We start from the raw sequence: 19281 nt of genomic DNA, 5'->3' as shown, positions 1-19281 counted from the left end.
TCGGCTGTGGGTCCAGTGGCAGATGGCTGCTGCCGGCCTGCCCGACCCCACCGGCCATCCGGTGGGTGGAACTTCTGGGTCTGGTGCCCACCAGCACTGTGCTGCTCTGGGAACAGCTCTTCCCAGAGAAACCTCTTGTTCCAGCTTGTGAGGAGCACAAGCCTGGCTGGGCCGGAGCCAGAGCTGGAGCCTGAGCAGGACGTAGCCGTCGTTCTCGGGGCCCTAAACAAGACTTGCTTGTCACTCGTAAAAATGCTTTCACCTCTTGCTAAAGGAGGCGACCTTCAAGGCTATGTTTGGTCAGTCTTCAGGCACTTCTCCCTGTCGCCATGCTCCAGAAGTTGTTTGCCGGCTGCAGAGTATCAGAGGCAATGAATGGGAGATAGATGGGAGCGTCTCTGAGATGCAGCTTCTCGAAGGCTCCCCTGCAGCAGGAGGGACACAGGCAGTGTTCTCCAAGTGAGTGCAACCTCTGGAGAAGGTGAAGGATGGACACTGGTGACTTCTGGTCCTAAGAGGAAGGCTTCTTCCCCACCTGATGGGTTACAACTACAGAATAAGTTCACTGTCCTCAAAGTTGAAGCAGCACCAGCTGTGCCTTCAACCAGAGGTCCACATGACCACACAGACCACCAGGAAAAAAACCACATGGAAAAAAAGCTCCGAGTTTATTTTCCCATCCCGGCTTCCTTGGCCTTGTCCGCTGTCCTTGGGGCTGCCCTACTCTGGTTTGTGTGCTGAGGGCAGCTCAACAGGTTTGGTTTTTTTTATCCCTATGTGATGAAGGGGGACACCACACACCCCAAGACACACACGAACAGCCCCCTCTCCACTGGGCAGCACCTCCTGCTCCCTCTGGGTCCAGCCCAGGCCCAGATGGGCTCCAACAGCAAACTGGGGAACACAGAGATGGGGGATGAGCTAGGGCCAAATGTACTGGGAGATTGGTGGTGAGGCTGAAAAATGTCTGTGCGAGACCCTGCAGCATTCCTGCACCAGTGCCCTTCCCCTTGCTGCTCTGTATCTCGGAAATAACCAAGACAAATGTTTTATTTAAGGAAAAAAAGGCACAGAAAATAGAAAAACAAATAAGTTCACTCTCCCCTCTGCACCCCACCCCCTGCCCTTGCCTATTAAAGGCACCCACAACCTGTGAGGTTTACGCTGTCTGCCCCGTGACTGATGGGCCGGGGTGTGCGGGAGCCCTGTCCGGTGTAATCACCCCCCGGTCACTGCAGGGATGCGCTGGAAGGCAACTTTGCATCATTGTGTCCTTCAAAGTATAGCAAATTAGTGAGCTCAAAATATACCTGCATCCCTAAATATACCTGCGGGGGGTGGTGGGGGGTGGTGTATGGGTCAGGGACACACATGGGGAGCAGCTCAAATTAGAACTAAAATAACCTACTTGATTTTGCATTGATTAGCAAGAGTAATTTGCCCTCCAAACACCACCACTGCGCGGTTGGGTTTGGCTTAAAATAGCCTGAAAGCACTTCAGGACGAGCTGCCGGCGAAGCGCCGCGTCCACGTACAGCTCCGAGTGCATTGGCGCAGGGCTGCGGTACGCGTTGGCACCCAGGGGGGGCTGCAGGAGGGAAGGGGTGAGAGGGCCATGCCCAAATTCCCTGTCCGCAGAGTGCTGTGCCAAGGGGCTGTCCCAATTCCCTGCAGGAGAGTTGGCCCCACCACGGCTCCCACAGCCCCTTGGCCACCCCGCGAGACAGCCGCCTAACTGGGACTAGAACACACGAAAGCCCATAAAACAGACTATTTTAGGCACCTGCTACATTACAGCAAACTCTTTTCTCTACAGGAGCCTTCAAAAACAAATGACTCAGAGAACTAATAATTAGCCTGAAGCATGCAACGTACTCCTGAAATAATGTTACTTTGTCATGAGTTATCAGAATCTATTTTTGTAGTGTGTTTTTTTTTTTTTTTTTTTTTTTGTGAGGGGCTGGAGCCCCCTGCCCTGCCCCTCCCGCACAAGGGCATCAACCTGGGCAGGTAAAGGTAAAAAAAAAAAACCACAACCAACAATAAAACTAATGCTAAAACTTCTCAGCGTGTGCAGTGGTTTACGGGCTAGGAGCCATTTTAACAGCCTAAATCCTGTGTATTTACCCCAAGACACCAGTTGCTTTTGTGGGTAGCTGCAGGCAGTGCCGAGAGTGTATGGCAGTGTCTTGCTTTTTATTTTTTTTTAATGGGTTAAACCTGTGAGGCGATGATCTGCATTAGGGCTGCATTCCAGATTAGCGATCCCACACTAAACTCTTACATGAGTGCTCTTACACTTGACCAGGAGAGTCAAAAATGGGTTACGCTATGCTAAAAAGAAAATACTTTTCTTGACCACAGTTTATATAGACGAGCTGCTTCCCTTTAAACATCCATTATAAACATCCATTGGGGTGATGCCCCGCCGGGGGCTCTGCTGGGGCTCTCCAGGCTCCCAGGCATCTCGCACCCTTCCGCGAGCAGGTAAAAATTACATCTTGCAAATACACTAGCGGTGTCCCACTGACTTCTTATTTCAAGGGAATAGGATGGGGCAGGTTTGGTGGCTCCCAGAGAACAGCTGCAGGACCGAGAAAATGGTGGTGGTGGTAAAATGCACCCAGTAACAGGTCTGGGACACCGGAGAGTCTTGGGGACGTCTGCTGACTGTCCTCCAAGACTCTGTACTTAGGCAAAAGGCACTGGTGGGAGTAAGACCCAGCGTGGCCATCGTTTGAACAAATGAGCGCTACATCATATAGACAATGCCAAGCTCTGCTTTATTTTCATCAGTTTGATCAGTACAAAAGCAGACAGCGTATGTTTCACTTTTTATTCTTTTTCATTTTAATTAACACTTTACAAAGTACAAAATATACTGTCATTTATTTTGGAACATTAGGGTTTTTTTCTTTTTTTCTGTTGGTTTTTTCTTTTTTTTTTTTTCCATACAGTACATAAATCTCAGCTTTTCAGCATAAGACCAGCAAAGAAAACAAGCGTGTGCACTCGCTGGGAAAGCAAAGCATCCACTTCTCAGCTCCACACTTTGTGCCCAGAGTGCGATCCTCAGCTGCTGCCACCTCTGCCCCACGGTGTAATGTCCCCCCTCACGCAGAGGCCTTGTGAAGGCCACCAACGCTTTCGGTGTCCCCTACGCGTTGTGCCCCTGAGCTCTGGTTTGCTGCTGCTCCCGGCCCCAACCGAGCGCAGCCGGCTCTGCCCGCAGGAGCAGACTTCCCACGGCCGCAGCCCGGAGCAGGGGGTACAACACGGGCCCCTGCACAGGGTGGACCCTCCCGAGTCAGTTTGCATTAGTCTGGTAATTAAAGGGGAAAAATGTATGCATTTTTTTGCTCTGCCCAAAGGAAAGTGTCCCATGGAGAGGTGAGCAGGGAGGCTGCAGGAGGTCAGGGTGCTCGGGGCTGCTGCGTCCCCAGCCTGACCTCAGCCCATCTGGTGGGTGTCTGAGGCCAGAAGTGGTATTTCACGTACAGGGAAAATGATACATAAATAACTTTTTTTAAGAAGGTCCTAAAGATTTGTGTTTCCTCCCCCGGGCTGCCCAGCACGGCCAGTCCAAGCCGCTAGGGAGCGGAGGGGCAGACCCTGGTCCGAGCCGGGCAGTCGCTGCACCAGGAGTCTCAGCAGTTCTAGAAATTCAGGTTAATGCTACAGCCATCCTGGGCAGCTGGGGCAAATCTGGGCTCCTTAAGTCCAAAAAAAGGGGAGAAAGAGAAATGCTTTGCCTCATTGAAGTCAGTTGAGACACTAATAAAGTGGCGATGCACCACGGCTGTGGTAGGGCTGACCTCTACCTGTTCGGCTCCAAATGTGCCCAACGCAGTGGAGTTATGGCGTAAACCTGCACCGTGAGCCCGCAGGGCGACGGCTCGCTGCATTCTAGCCCAGAGGAACCAAACTAAAAATCTGTCCCTAAGCACTGATGAGGACGATGAGGCTCCCTCCATGCAACGCTCCATCCAAATTAACACTCCTGGGTGCCTTATGGTGCCCAAAATGCAGGAGACAACCCATGTGAGCCTGCGCTGCAGCACCAAGGAGACCCCAGATCCAGCATCACCAGAATCTGCTGGCATGGCTCAGTGGTGGGAACAGGTAAGCGTATTCACCAAACTGAGGTCACATCCCTACTAACTTTAGTGAAAAGGGGAGAGCAGGTGACCTGGGGAGTTAATGGAGAGAGGGAGGGAGACAGGCTCTTCCAAAGGCTGCATTAGAGCATCCAAAGCCAGATCCTGCCACGAGTCACTGCCCAGCAGCCCCCTTCTCCCCTGCCTGTCCTGCCGTGGCCATCTGACCACTCAGGTGGGCAGGACGAGTGTCCCCTCACTGTCACTGCCATCCCTGGCTGCTGTAGAGGCAGCGCGGGGGAGGAGGAGGATGCGCTGGCAGAAAACACGGCTGCCACAGTGCTAAAACAAACGTCCACTCCTCAACCTTGTGTCTCACGAACCCCGAATCCAAACCTGCAGCCCACACACAGCGGGGGGATGACGAGAGGCGTGACCCAGCCACAAGCAGTGGGGACAGGGGACAGGACCGCGCTGGCTGTGACACTGAGCACAGCCCTGGGCTGGCGAGAGACAAGAGAGTGCCACCAGCCCCTGCATCGCCAGGCCCCGATCCAGGCTCTAACAGCACTCAAACGCAGTTCTCACACCCAATAGCAATGGCCATTGGATTAGCATGATTATGTTTAGCAGCAGTAGCAGCGAGGTTTTCGGGTGAGAGGCGAGGGCAGCCCTAGCTCCAGCACAACCAAAAACACCAGGGAAAGACTCTTTCAGTGCCTCCAGGGAGCTGCAAAAGGACCCAGTCCCCTGTCCCAGGAACACTGATTTGCTCCTCCATTCCCCCGCGCTATGGGAGCAGTTCACAAACGCAGAGCAAATAAAAACCTGGAGGAAGGAAGAATGGAGACGGTGTGGTTCAGGCCCCTCCCGCGGGGCCGGGAGAGGGGACCCCGGCAGGCAGAGTCTGGAGGAGCGTGGGGGTGTGATTCATTTTATACGTCTATGGTAAAACTAAAACAAAGCCGAGGTTTTCGAGCCGCAGCAGACAGTGTCCGTTCCTAACACTCAAACGGAAAACTGGGCAATCCTACCGCAGAGCCGTCCTTTTTGTACACTGCACCTCCCAACCCCAGCACGGTGCTGCCTGTGCCAGCGCAGGGCTGACCCCACCAAACACCACCGACCCCACCAGGTAAATCACACAGCTTTGCTCCCAGAAAGGACACAGTCAAAATTCAGCGACTTCTTCAAGAACAGGACTAGTTAACCAGACCGCCTACGCGTATTGCCGCTGATGGATGGCGTGGCTGGAAGGGAGAGCCCTGACCGCCCTGTGCCGGGGGCTGAGCCGTGGTGGGAAGGGTCCCTGCACCCTGGGCAGACCACCCCCCCAGAGGCAACGCTGCCCCGGGAAGGCGTGCAGTTCCCGCAGCTGTAGCAGCAGAGCCGGCTCTTTCAGTAGTTTCAGTGACTTCAAAAATACAAAAAAATCACAAGAATGGCCTTAAAAATAATTAGAAGAAACAACTACAACAAATGGCTGTGGGGTTTTTTTTCTCCTTTGCTCTATGCATACAATCCCCTCGCCCCTTCCCTCAGCTGCCCACGTGGCAAACTGTCATGGTTTCCACTGGGATGGACTTTCTTGCTGGCTGCTGGTACAGTGCTGGGTTTTGGACATGGGACAAGAATACTGTTGACAGCACACTGATGGTTTTGGTTGTTGCGGAGCAGTCAAGGCCTTTTCTGCTCCTCTCCCCACCCCACCAGCGATGGGCTGGGGGGCACAAGGAGCCGGGAGGGGACACAGCCGGGAGAGCTGACCCCGACTGACCACAGGGATATTCCATACCGTATGATGCCACGGTCGGTACATAAAGCTGGGGATGAAGAAGGAAGGGGGGGGGCGTTCAGAGTGATGGGGTTTGTCTTCCCCAGTCACCGTTCCGCGTGATGGATCCCGGCTGTCCGGGGGATGGCTGAACACCCACCTGCGATGGGACACAGGGAAGGAATTCCTTGTTTGGCTTTGCCTGTGCGTGGCTTTTGCTCTACCTATTAAACTGTCTTTACCTCAACCCACAAGTTTTCCTTATTTTTCCAATTCATCTCCCCATCCCCCTGGGGAGAGGAGAAGTGAGCATGCGGCTGTGTGGTTCTAGTTGCCAGCTGGGGTTAAACCACCACACAAATGCTATTGTGCTCTTCCCACCGACCACAAACCCAAACAGGAGACTGGTGGTTTTCTTCAGTAAAAGGGAAATTCCCTCCGTGTCCCCTTCCAGCCGATGGGAATGACTCTGGGGGGGCAGGGAGGACATGGAGGGGGCAGCAGCTCCATTTGTTGGGGCTGTATCTCCGTGTGCGATCCCTCCCCAGAGCAGCCTCCCACCAGCCCCAGCCCGGTGGCTGCTTCAGCACGTTTCAGCAGGCAAACGGGGCTGAACTCCGCTTTTGGGGCCTGAAGGAGCCACCCCAGCAAGTGGGTGCTTCCAGCAGCATTCCCACAAGGGCCAGGGAAGGGGGTACCTGGAAAACTAGATTTTTCAAGTTACAAAAGAGCTGGCAGGAATCCTTCAGGAAAACGAAAAAGCTTATTACTGTAGTTGCAGAAAGCTGGTTTCAAATCCTCAAGATGCCGAGATAGCAGCAGAAAGCTGGATGGAGCAGGGGGACCCCAAACTACAGCCGACCTCCCATGGCATCTTCCCAAACGTGGCTGTGAGAGAGACGCTGCCTCTGCCACAGCCACACAGGGAGGCAAAAAGCAATCAGTTGCCCCCCCCACCCCCCCAAAAAAACCAAAGGACGAAAAGCGCCCTTTTTTTGGCATTATCTTTTAGGGTTGGGAGGACACCAGTAGAACTGCTGGGTCTGCCTAGAGAGGGACACGCGGCAGCTGCTCAGCTCTCCTATGGTACAGGCAGAGGACAGAGCCAAGAGAGAAGGGAGCAAAGTGCTCCCGCTCCCTTCCCGGAGATATTTCAAAATTTCAATTCTGCCAGATTCCTGCTGGGCAACTCCGTCCCGTCTCCCACCCCCAATCCACCCACACTTCATTTACCAAATTCTGCCAAAAGCTAAAAAAGGATGAAAACAAAACCCCCCAGGGAGCCCGGGGAATTAAGCAGCTGCTTTGCCACCACATGGCCCCTCGCACAGCTGGGATGGGGCCGAGCTGGGCTGGCCATGGCCGAGCTGGGCTGGCTGCGGCCGCGCTCGAGCCACACCGCCAGGGCAGGAGGTGTGTGGCTGCCGTCCTGCCACCGCTCCCAGCACCGCGGCTGCAAAACTTGAAGGCTTTCAGCCAGGATGGGCTGCCTGGGGTCGGTGCTCCCGCATGGTGGGGCCCTCACCAAATCCAGGGCGGGCAGCGGAACAAGGAATCTCCGCAAGGGAATTACAGAGCTGGGAGAAACTATTAGATGTAATCTGGAATTACAAGGTAACATTCAGTCCTAGACTTCAGTATACAAATTATCTTCCCAACCTGCAGGAGAAACGGCTGGTGCTGTCTAGAGAGACCAAGAAAGGGACATCCGGGCTCTCTATGTTCCAAAGAGGTAAGTTTCGCTGCACGTTCACACCCTAAAATTAGAATATCCTTTGGTTGATACATACTTCATTTATTTCCCCTGCTCCAAACAGGGTCTTTGCATTGCTCCGCGCTCACCAGAGCTTCTGCAGGGGCTGTTGCTGCTCCAGCAAGGATCTGCTGCTCAGCCCCCAGCACACGTCCCGTGTTGCAGAACCCAGTCCTTTCCTCCACTCATGCTAACCAGAGCTGGCATTTCAGCCGAGCTGTGCTTCATGGAGATTAAATAAAGAAGGCTGAGGGATGGAAAACGAGGGGCTGAAGACAGCAGAATGACTCAAGATTCACAGTCAAGTGTTTCCCTCCCAGGTGTCCTGGGAAGGTGCCACAACCCTCGCTCGGGATACGCACAGAGCGTTTCTGTACCGGCTCAGAGCTCCAGGATGCCCGAGGGACATTGCCGGCGCCTGACACATATGGCCCAGGCAGGGTATGGACAGACAGACATGCTCATGGGGAGAAGGTATCTCAGTCTGGAGGCACATCTGCACATCTCGGCCAATGTAAACACACCCCAGCACATGTCATAAAACGTAAATACTATTTGGCAAAGGATTATAGGGTTTGAGTCTCTAGCAGGTAATAAAAGTTTAATCCAATCCACCATTTGCAGGCAGGACTGGAACAGGTAAGTGAGATGCCTTAAGCTGCTTACTGGAGATGTCCACAATAGTCACAGTAACAGAGAAAAAAGAAATCCTCATCAGAAAATGATTTCTTGTCCATCACCGAATGCTGCTGTGAGACCCCTTTGCTTGGGAGCTAGCAGCCGATGCTCAGGATTGGACTGAACAAAGAATTTCTCCCTTGTCATCGCCAGAAAACACCAATTATCCAATGCCAACACAGGAACATTTGCTCTCACTGAGCACTGGCTGCGCTGACACAGGACCTGGCACTCTCTACCCAAGCCATTGACTGCTAAAGTAGGGAGTTTGAAAGTCCCGGTGCTCTCAAACAGTACGTGTGGGTAAATGGATGGGAAAACCCACAAGGATGTGACTAACCCCTCTGGCCACAGTGCCCAACACCACCATTACCTCAAAACACACGGTCATACTTGGAGGCCTTCCCCCAAGGAGAAGTTGAGCATCGGAAGATTTTCTGACTACCAGGGGTTTGGGAAGGTGCCACCCTTGCTGGGATGGTGCTACTGGGACAAATGCATCCCCAGGGGGCCACTGGGCTGAGCAGGGAGGCTGGGCAGGGAGAGGAGGTCTGTTTGATTCAAAGAATGAAAATGCTTTTGTGTTCACTACAACAATGAGCAAAACTGCATACATTCATATTTGCACAACTAAAAAAGAAAAAAGAAATCTCTTGCATCACTCGGTACTCCAGCTATCCCCTCCCTTCACCTGGTTTCTGCACGCCCGGCCATTAACAGGGACCTCCGCAGACCTCCTTACTGCCACACCTCACACGGGGCGCACAGAGGAGTGCGGGGAACGGCCGAGACAGAAACAGGGATGCCCACAGGAACAGAGAAGCCGGGGCTGACACCATGGCTGCTGCAAGCCAGCATGGACCAAAGGCCGGGCCCCCCTGCAGCTGGGGCAGCGAGGGCTGCATGAGCTTCCACCAGGGAGGTTGTCCCCTTTGGAACAGAAGAAAATTCAAGCATCGTACAGCAAAGCTAAGAAAAGACCTCTTTCAGAGCCAGACTCTGATCAAACACGTGCAATTTAGCCTCTAATGTCCTTCATGGGATGTCAGGGTCACACTATTAAAAACTCATCCCAGGGACACACTGTGAGACAACAGGTCCCTGCGCAGGGCGGCCGGTGTGGGAACGTGTTGGCCGCTCATGCCTGGGGATGGGAAATCCAGCAAATGCATCACACACGCCTTGCCTCTCAGGTGTCTGCACGCTGCTGAGAGCATCGAGTGTGTCAGGAAAACAACTGGGTGCTCATGGAGCTATGCTGAGCCTGAGCGACCTGCTCTGCTGCCAGGTGCTCCCCGCACTGCACTGCCTTGTTTCCCTCCCAGCATCTGCAGGACAAAACGTTGCGCTTCAGAAAAATTAAACCTGAGAAACTTCTGTTGGATGTTTCTCTTGGCTAAAGCAATCATGACCTTCCAGTAACATTTTTCCTTCAAGTGTCAGTCCTGAAAATCCCCACACCTGCTCTGCACAGCACATCTGAAAAGACGAAATCACTGCTCAGTGCCATTCGCAACCCCACAAGCACCGTCTGACACCAACAAGCTTTTTCTTAGAGACACGGTTTGATTCATCTCTGACCAACAGCATTCCCTACCTGTGCCCCTGGGAATGGCAACACTGAGCCTGGAGTTAAAAATGCATTTGGAAGCAGCACCACAGTATTTATATGATGAATGCTCTTTCTAAATGACATCGCCATTAAGTCTTAATACTAACATCACCCGCTGCAGGTGCCACCATCTCTGTGCTCCAGTCAAACCCAAACACTCCCTACGCAAGAGAGATTATCGTGTGCCACTTAAAGCACAGTTGTTCGGAAACTCTATCAATTGCAAACCAAACCATGTTGGGTGTCTGGCAGGAAACAGAGCTGCCCAAACCCGTGTAAGGGTGCATCCATGGGGCAGACTGAAAATCAGCAACCCATAAGAGCCGAGAGGTCAGCTGCAAGGCTGCACCCCTACTGCATTTGGTGAAGCGTAACTGAAACACTAAGCTAGGGGATGTTTGGGGTAAAAACCTTGTCCCACCTAGACCCTAACAAACAGCTCTCCTGGCCAGCAGCACCTCTGGCTACGAGAAGCAAAGACCGCACACTTCCAATGACCAAGTCCAAACAGCCGCTCTTACTTTTAATGGGAAAAGACCCTCTAACATTTCCATCTATTTGAAAATAACCCACTGATTTAAAGGTCCTCTGAGGCTGACAAATGCAAGTTTCCCAATCAATACCAGAGCTCTGCGTTAGCCACGGGTTGCCTTCCGGCCACCGAGCCACCAACAGCCACATCTACCAGGAAACCATGCACCCACCGCCTCGCGCAGAGCTGCTGGGGAAGGCCACCACAAACTGGCTCCAGAGGAGCAGTGGCGACAAGCCCAACCATCCAGAAGAGAGGAAGAGCTGGCAGGCAGGAGGTGCTCCCCGCGGCTGGCACCCACACCCCCTCGCCGGGGGACGGTGGGCAGCACGAGCACCGGCACGGTGCTTGCAGGAACTGGAAGCCCCATTGCAAACCCCCCAGCCAGGGTCTGGGCAGGCACTTTGCAAATGAACCATCGCTACTTACGGGCCGAAGCACTTCAGGGCAGCAAGTAAAATACATATGAAGGAAAAGGAGCAGTTTTCCTACAGTCTCTGTGCTTGAGGCACCAAACTGAAAAGGAACAGGGTGTTTCTGAAGCAGGCAGGAAAACCCGACGCTGCGAATCGGCGTGGGTCTCTGCCTACTCACAGCAAGTGGAGGAGCAGCAGCTTTGCTCCAGGTCAGCTTCGCTGCTGCTCTTCGCTAAAAACGTGGAGAGAAATCCCGAGAGCGTAACTAAGTATTCATATTGCCTATATACTTGAATTAAAAATATATGGTGAATAAATGTGTGTATACAGCACTTACTACATATACACACACACACACACATAGAGCGTGTGCCTGGAGTATACACACATGTACTCACGCAGTATATATTAACCTATATTGCTCAAGTATATATGCTATATACAGTATATAGCCATACAAACATAAAACACAGGTATATATATAAGTGTACAATAGAGACATACTAAGTATTTCTATGTAAACACTATACAATTATATGAACATACACACACACTTGCACAGTAGAAAGGAATCTGCAGCCAAAATCTAATCGGGGCCCTGGGAAGAAGACCAAAACCTACGTAGTAACACACACAACATGAGAAAGGTTGACACTTCTAAGAAAACAAAGGCCTCAGAGAAACAAGGAGGGCGCGGGAGGGCCATGTTCTCCTTCCCTGTCCGCCTCTCCTTGCAGGGCTGGAAATGCTTTTTGCATTTCGCTGTTTGGTGAGTTTTTGTGCAACCAGAGGAACTGAGAGGGCACGGGGAGGGTCCCGCAGCGTTAAGGTGATCCCTGATGAGCAGCAGCCACGGCCAGGTGAAACTCTCCCAAGAGCCGAGCCGGGATGCTCAGGGCAGCGCGGGTGGCTGGCAGGTAACCCAGCTTCCAGCGACGCACGTGCCCAGCCAAAGGGCATCCCGCCAAGGCATGTTCCTCCTTTTATCCACACAGCGTTAAACAGCGCAATGCCAGGGATGCTCAGAGACGTTAATATCGTAAGGCATTTAAAAAAAAAAGACCAGACCCTTCAATTTTTTCCCCACACCAAAGGCCAGGTGCCGGGAGAGCAGGAGCTGTTGAGCAGCTTTAAGAGCCACTGCTTTGGGCTCATTAAGCACTGTGGCATTGTAGTATTATTATTACTATTATTTCTTTTTTTTAACAAAGCCCCTACAGACCCCTTCCTGCCTTATCCAGCGAAGGTCTCACAAGTAACTGCACAAGTTTGCACTGCTCCTGACCGCACACTGGACTGCCGTTCTCCATGGCACTGGTTCAAGGTTCAACCAATTCCGGCTAAATTCAGAGTATCTCAGTTCCCACCAGCAAAGTGATGTGGGGAATGCTAAAAGAAAAGCATCAAACTACTCCAAGTTGTCTGAAACAATCTTCTTGGTTCTCAGGACAAAATGAGAGAGGAATTCAAGAGGCGAAGCTGAGGATGACGGCAGAGACAGAGAGTCCCTCAATGGCATTTTACACCTTGTGAATTTTTCAGGCTAACTTTCCGATGCCAGGACATCCACCCGCTCTGTGAAGTTTTGAAACACACCCAAAATTTCTAGAGATTTCACAAATTTAAGGCTGACTCCCTCGGGGGAAAAAAAGTGGAAAATTTAAATTAAAAAATCAACCTCTAAAACAGCCCAAGTGCAAAGTTAAAAAAAAAAAAAAATTAAAAACCTATTTTTTTTTGCTTTCTCTTAAGGCTCAGTAAAGTTGATGCTTGTTTCAAGTAATTCTTTACCGTACATGTCGCGGTCCTTAGCAAGCAGCACTAGCACAGGCGGAGAGCAATGCATGTTGCTCTCTGATGCGGAAAGTGGCTAAATAATCATTTTCCACTGGCTCACAAAACCCAGGAGCACAAAGAAGACCCTGTCCTGGTGACACTGTCCACGCGCACAGGGAAAGCTCAGGCTGACGTTGCCGATCAGAAAGTCTGGCCGGCAACTCAGCATCCGTATACCAACTAGTGGGCTGGGAACCCTCTCCAAAAAAATCCCGCACAGTCCTACAAACACCCCAATCCGCCATTCCAAGGAGAAACTCTTCAACAGTCTACGTGGTAAAAAGCTACTGACCGCCCTGCCACATCCCTCAGCTCAGCGCACTGCCAGCGACGCTGTGCGGATTCCCATAAACATCTCCGAGTGCTTTTAAATATTGCACTGCACAGCCTGTGCTCGCATCCTTACAGCACGTGGTGGGAGACCAAAGCACCTTTCCAAGCAGACATGCAGAGATGCACGGTGCCACACCTGGAATAAAGCTTTACTCCAGAAATCTGGAGCGAATGTAACATACCACGGGGCAATTCTGAAAACCCACTTAAAGGAACAGCAAAACATACTCTTCGGTAAAGTATTAACCATGTGCCCAAGTGCTTCTCAGCAGGGATGCTTTAACCCAGTTAGGGCCTACAAAGGACAGTTATCCACGTTTTTCCTGTGGATGCTCTGGTTCCCTGCCTAGCTGCCACACGACATCCCACCAATGAAAAATCAGAACAATTTGAAACTTAATATCTGCACGAGCAGCCACGAGAAACCACAAATGGTAAACTCAGCCCTCCAGCATCACAAATGGAGAACTGAACAGCACGCTGTAAGCCAGTGTGTGTGTTTGCACGTCCTACACACCAGTGTAAACCTGTTTGCATGTCCTACACAGGAGTATAAACCACGCCTGTGGCATGATCTCAGGTGTGTGCTTACTGCCTCCAGAGTAATGCAAAACCCCATCTCAAACCTGCAAGACACAGCCTCAGGAAAATCACGGTAGAGGCCATCTCCGAAGCAAAGCTGGAAAGCCCTCATTAAAACTGTAAGACCTGCAATTTCTTCACGTCAAAAATGAAATGGGAAGAAATCTAGAAATGCAAGATATACTCGAGCTCCTAATGGCAAAAGCAGAGTCCTCGGCAGATGGTTCCTCCATTTCACCACCCCTCACTGCATGGTCACAGCACGGCGCAGACTGCTGGTACCTACATCTTGGGTGATGCTTGCTCTCCTGGCACCGGTCCCCGCTGTTGTCCACGATGCTGGGAACAGCCATGGGTGCAACTTGTAGGTGAGTGCCACCATGGGCCTCGAGGCCTGGCTCTCGCTGGTCTGCAGCTTTGGCTTAAGCCAGGATCAAACACACTCCTGCTGCCCTGTGGGAAAAGCCCACATCACCTTCCCGCAACAGGACCAGAAGGAAACGCCTCAGGTTTTATGCATTTTCAGCACCGTTCTGCTTTTGAAGGGCTGTCCACTGCACCCAATGGAAAACCCCCGGGAGTCAAGTCCCCAGCTGGCAGTAATTTCCACCCGGGTGATGAAGGAGCTGATGAAAAACTGCAGGACTCCTGGCCCTGGTGGGGCAACCCGCTGCGGCTCTTGGCCGAGGTAGCCTGGGATGTGCAGGAGAAGCTACCCAGGGACCCCAGGCTGTCCTTTGTGTCCTCATGAATGTGCACAAAGTGGATGGGAATAAGCCCACAGGGACAGGAGAAAAGATGCCTCCTTCCTCTCGCTGACCAAGGGGACAAGGGCTGGGGGATGGCTCTGCTGTGGGGGGGAGGGGATAGCAGCTGCCCTGGAGCAGGGGACACGGCAGGAGGATGCTGGGGGCAGTGGGAGGGTGACTGGGGAAAACTGAGCTAAAACGTCGAAGTTTCAACGCAGACAGAAGTCTTGGTGACACCGCTTGCCAGGAGGTGGGCCAGAACAATGCTCCCCTGCCCAGGTTTTCTCAGAGCAGCCAGGCTTTGACTGCAGGGAGACAGGGAAAAGGGGAAAATTCAAACAACTGGATATCTCCCACTTTTCCAGCATCAAACAGGTTTGTGAGGGGAAACAGAACCCAATTCCCATCCTATCTCAACATACGCAATGACGAACAGTCCTCAGAAAGTCTGATGCGAGGAGACAAGCCAGCACTATGCGACGTCTTTTCTGTTTAATTCCACATTTCATTTTGTTTACGGTTTTCAGGGCTCTCTCTGAGCAACCGGCCCGTCCGTCCCAGCCATGCCGTGAAGCTCTCGGCAGAACACCCGCGCATGCAGCCATCTGTGCCACTGCGCTTCGGGGAGAGACGGGTGTCCCCAGGCAGCTCCTTCCACACTGAGAACGTGGGCAGGTTACACTTCGCCTTGGAGCTGAACGTCAGGAAACCATCTGAAACTCCCTTTCCTCCTGCCCCTCATTCATAAATTTAATAAAATAACAATAATAATAATAATAATAATAATAATAATAATAATAATTAAAACAAAGGCTTATTGGAGCTGTTTCTGCTCAACTTTCTACAGTCTCTTTTCATGTCACTCTCTGGAATCAGATTTTTCAAGAAATACTGTGAGAAAAAAAGAATAATAATAATAATAATTATAATAATAATAATAATTATAATAATAAAAAGCATCTGGAACCAGCTCAGAAGATTTCTAATGCTTTTCAGCTTGACTGACTTGGAGTGCATTGACCACACCATTTATATTTTCTTCAGGTACCTGCAAGGAAACAAAAAGAAAGGTCAGGCTTAGCAAAAGCCAGGGAGGGGCAACAAGGAAAGGAGAAGCAGGAGACGAAGCCAGAGGAGTCTCAAGGAGTCAGGTACTTTGCTATCGGACACCTGAATTCCACTAAGAAAGGACTCCATCTACAAGAGACACCCTCCAGTGCAACAGCGTTAACCCGTGGTACCCCTGGGGGCACACACTGTGAGGGAGCTCTGGCTGGTTTGCCGCTATATGGTGGGTGCTGGTGGGGAGGCAACTGTTTGGGGGTTATCCTTTCCTTCTCCTCTTCCTCTTCCTCTCCTCTCCTCTCCCTCCCTTTTGCTGGTAAAGCATTTGTACACCAGGAGCTTGCTCGTGCATGGTGCCTATGCTGATGGATTTATGTGGCTGCCTAAGGGCCCCATGAGGCTCTCAGGGGCATCCTACAGGTTTGGACACATAATTGTGATGGGGAGACTACGTTAGGTGACAGGGGGACATGTCCATCAAAGGAAGAAGAGAACTGCCAGTCTGCTTGTAGTGGGGGGTCCCAGATGGTGTGGCGTAGCACCTGAGCTTTCTTATCCAGTCATGTGATGACACTTAATTATAGAAGTTTGTTGGCGACATGGACAGGGACAGCAGGATGGAGTGCACCCTCAGCAAGTTTGGCAACAACACCAAGCTGTGTGGAGCGGTCGACTGGCTTGAGGGAAGAGATGTCAGCAGAGTGACCTTGACAGGCTTGAGAGGTGGTCCCAAGCAAACCTCGTGAAGTTCAACAAGGCCAAGTGCAAGTTCCTGCACGTGGTTCAGGTCAATCCCAAGCACAAATCCAGGCTGGGCAGAGAATGGATCAAGAGCAGCCCTGAGGAGAAGGACTTGGGGTGTTGGTTGATGAGAAGCTCAACGTGAGCTGGCAACGTGCGCTCACAGCCCAGAAAGCCAACCACATCCCGGGCTGCATCAAAAGAAAAGCGTCCAGCAGGGCAAGGGAGGGGATTCTGCCCCTCTGCTCTGCTCTCATGAGAGCCCACCTGGAGTACTGCCTCCAGCTCTGGGGCCCCCAACAAAAGGAGGACATGGACCTGTTGGAGCAGGTCCAGAGGAGGTCACGAAGATGCTCCAAGGGCTGGAGCACCTCTGTTGTGAGGACAGGCTGAGTTGGGGTTGTTCAGCCTGGAGAAGACTCTGGGGAGACCTTCTAGCCCCTTCCAGTACCTAAAGGGGCTACAGGAGAGCTGGGGAGGGACTCTCAATCAGGGACTGGAGCAATAGGACGAGGGGGAACAGTTTTAAACTGGAAGAGGGGAGATTTAGATTAGATCTCGGGAAGAAATTCTTGCCTCTGAGAGTGGTGAGCCCCTGGCCCAGGTTGCCCAGGGAAGCTGTGGCTGCCCCATCCCTGGAGGTGTTCAAGGCCAGGTTGGACTGGGCTTGGAGCAACCTGGGCTGGTGGGAGGTGTCCCTGCCTATGTCAGGGGGTTGGAACAAGATGATCTTTAAGGTCCCTTTCAACCTATGATTCTATAAAGTCCATATACAAAATTATTAGTGGGTGTCTTTCACACTTAGTGCAAGAAAACCCCTTTTTAACAGAAGATGCAAAAGACCTCAACGTGACTGTCATCAGTAGAAAAGAATATCACAAGTAAAGTTACATCAAACAGAAAAGAGGCGTCTGACCGTTACATAAACTCAAAGACAACACTCAGGGGACAGGCAGCTAACAGCTCTTGGAAAGTGGAGAGGGGACTGAGGGAAAAATAAATTATCTGTGAGCTGCTGCAAGAAGCCAAAATAATTCATGTTAAGTAAGTTGAAGAAGGTACTGTCTCCTCTGCAAGCTATTTGAGTCCTTGGCCAGGAGCACAATACCTGCATTCACTGGACACCCTCCAGAGTTCAGACAGTGGAAATACAACTGGATTGTGATTTTCTGCAAGGCTTTTACAAAACTGAGGAAAAAAAACCACGAGGAATAGTGAGAAAAACATTCAGGTTTTCCAATGAGAAGATGGAATAGGAGCGGCTAACTCTGATGATGTGTGAACAAAAGTCAGCTGGGAAAAGACGAAAATCTTAAAACAACCATACAGCAAATTCTTCTGGGTTAGGAAGACAATTCCAGCAAACCTTCACCATAGGAAATAAGACTTTGAGACAGGACTCTCCACTGCCTCCCCTCCATCATTATTCCCAGTGCGTCGAACACTGCAGCGGAAGAAGCTGTATGACTCTTTGCCTCTCCAGAAGATAATGAGAAAAGACATAGGAATCAATTTTGCAAACCACATTTTCTCAGCCAGCCCCAGTGGATGAATAGCAGGTCTCTCCGTGTGCTCCTTCAGTGCAGTACAGAGGGAGGAGGAAGCAGAAGTGGCCAGTTCTGGTCCACTGGCTTTGACCTGCATGGACCCACCTCCTCACTTAAACACAATGGACTGATCCTTCATTCACTGCAAAATGCTTGACTCCCTGAACGTCAAGGAAATGGTGTCAATCATACCGCAAATGTTTGAGCTGGATTTTCTCCAGGACAGATGGGCAAGCAGTGTTGATTTGTAGGACACATCCTAGTTTGCCACCAGTGGAGAAGTCCTACCCCTCTCTGCCCCATAAGAAAAGAGCCCTACCCCAGGACAGCCAGTGCAACATGTTCACTTGTCAGCTGGAGGGTAGATCAAAGCATCTACCATGACAGAAAAAGTAAAGCTCCAAACTACGTCCCAGACGCAGCTCCACCCTCACTAGATGCGAAATGATGGTGAAGAAAAGCAAGATACCTCTGAGCATTGGGCAGTGAGAGCAGAGCACCTGGAAAAGGGACTCTTCTCACTTGCTCTCTCTAGAGGGAGCTGGAAACCATAGCGCTCTCCAGCCCGACCTTATGTCACCCACGGGACACACCAGAGACCTGGAGGTTCCCATCTCAGCATTGTCTCCCAAAGGGGTTTCTTCTCAAGCACAGGTCCAGATTTCCAGGGCAACATTCTACAGCTACACCATTGCAGGAAGACCTGAGTATTAACACCCAGGTCAAATAAAAAATTAAGCACCAAAAAACACCGTAAGATGCAGAGGAGAAAAAAGATGAGGTCAAAGGGAAGAACAAGCTTTTATAAGGCACTCTAAATTCTTGACGAGTACTGAACAACCTCAAATAAAGAAAGAGAGGATGTAGAGAAAGGATTCAAGACGCACTTAGACCTTGAGAAATGTCACTAGAAGTCAAGGTGTCTGGGTAGCAAAGTTAAGGAAAACATGACAAAATCTAGGTCAGGGTGCCGGCCAACAAAACCAACCTAGAGCCAGCAAGCACACAGCCCAGCCAGTGCTCCCGCAGCACAGTCAAGCAAAGCGGGGCTTGAAATGCACCTTCCACACGGTGCAAGGATTTGACAGCTAGAATAGCACTGTCCAGATGAAAAAGCTTTTAAAACCACAAGAAAACAGCAAGTAGCAAAGAAAATACTAAAATACTGATTTGAGTAAGGAAGATCCATAGACCTTAATGCAGAGCCCAAATAATCCCCTGCCAGCTGCTCGGAGGCAGGGATCTGCCAGGCTCAGATGCAGCAGGGTGAGACACTTTTAAAAGGCGGAGCTGCCTGCAGAATCATCACAATCGTATGGCACAACTTTTAAGTGAAATATCTATTTTAACCGATAGGGCTTAGCTCTCCAGATATTGCCTGACAACTAGAAGCACTCTGCACCTTGTGCTCTGCACAGAAAGCATGCACCTGGGGCCACAACAACAGCTAGGAATGTGAGGCAAAGCTAACAGTATTGATTTTAAAATGGTGTTTTATTAGCTTATCTTATCAGCACAGTTAATATTCAAGAAAAAAAGACAAACATATATAACACTTTGGCCTTT

General features: G+C 51.1%; 1 protein-coding gene across 1 annotated transcript in view; it reads right to left on the bottom strand.

The window, feature by feature from the left end:
* Positions 1-14838: 14838 nt before the first annotated feature.
* CASTOR2 (cytosolic arginine sensor for mTORC1 subunit 2) overlaps positions 14839-19281 on the bottom strand; it is a 123907-nt gene continuing 119464 nt past the window's right edge. The window contains exon 9 of the mRNA XM_082493141.1: positions 14839-15410. Within this exon, the coding sequence (XP_082349267.1) occupies positions 15345-15410 (66 nt within the window). The 3' untranslated portion in view covers positions 14839-15344. The remainder of the gene's footprint in view (positions 15411-19281) is intronic.

The sequence above is a fragment of the Vanellus vanellus genome, assembly GCF_965231255.1.
Source record: "Vanellus vanellus genome assembly, chromosome: 19".
Classification (NCBI taxonomy): domain Eukaryota; kingdom Metazoa; phylum Chordata; class Aves; order Charadriiformes; family Charadriidae; genus Vanellus; species Vanellus vanellus.
This window is presented reverse-complemented; position numbering and strand designations above follow the sequence as displayed.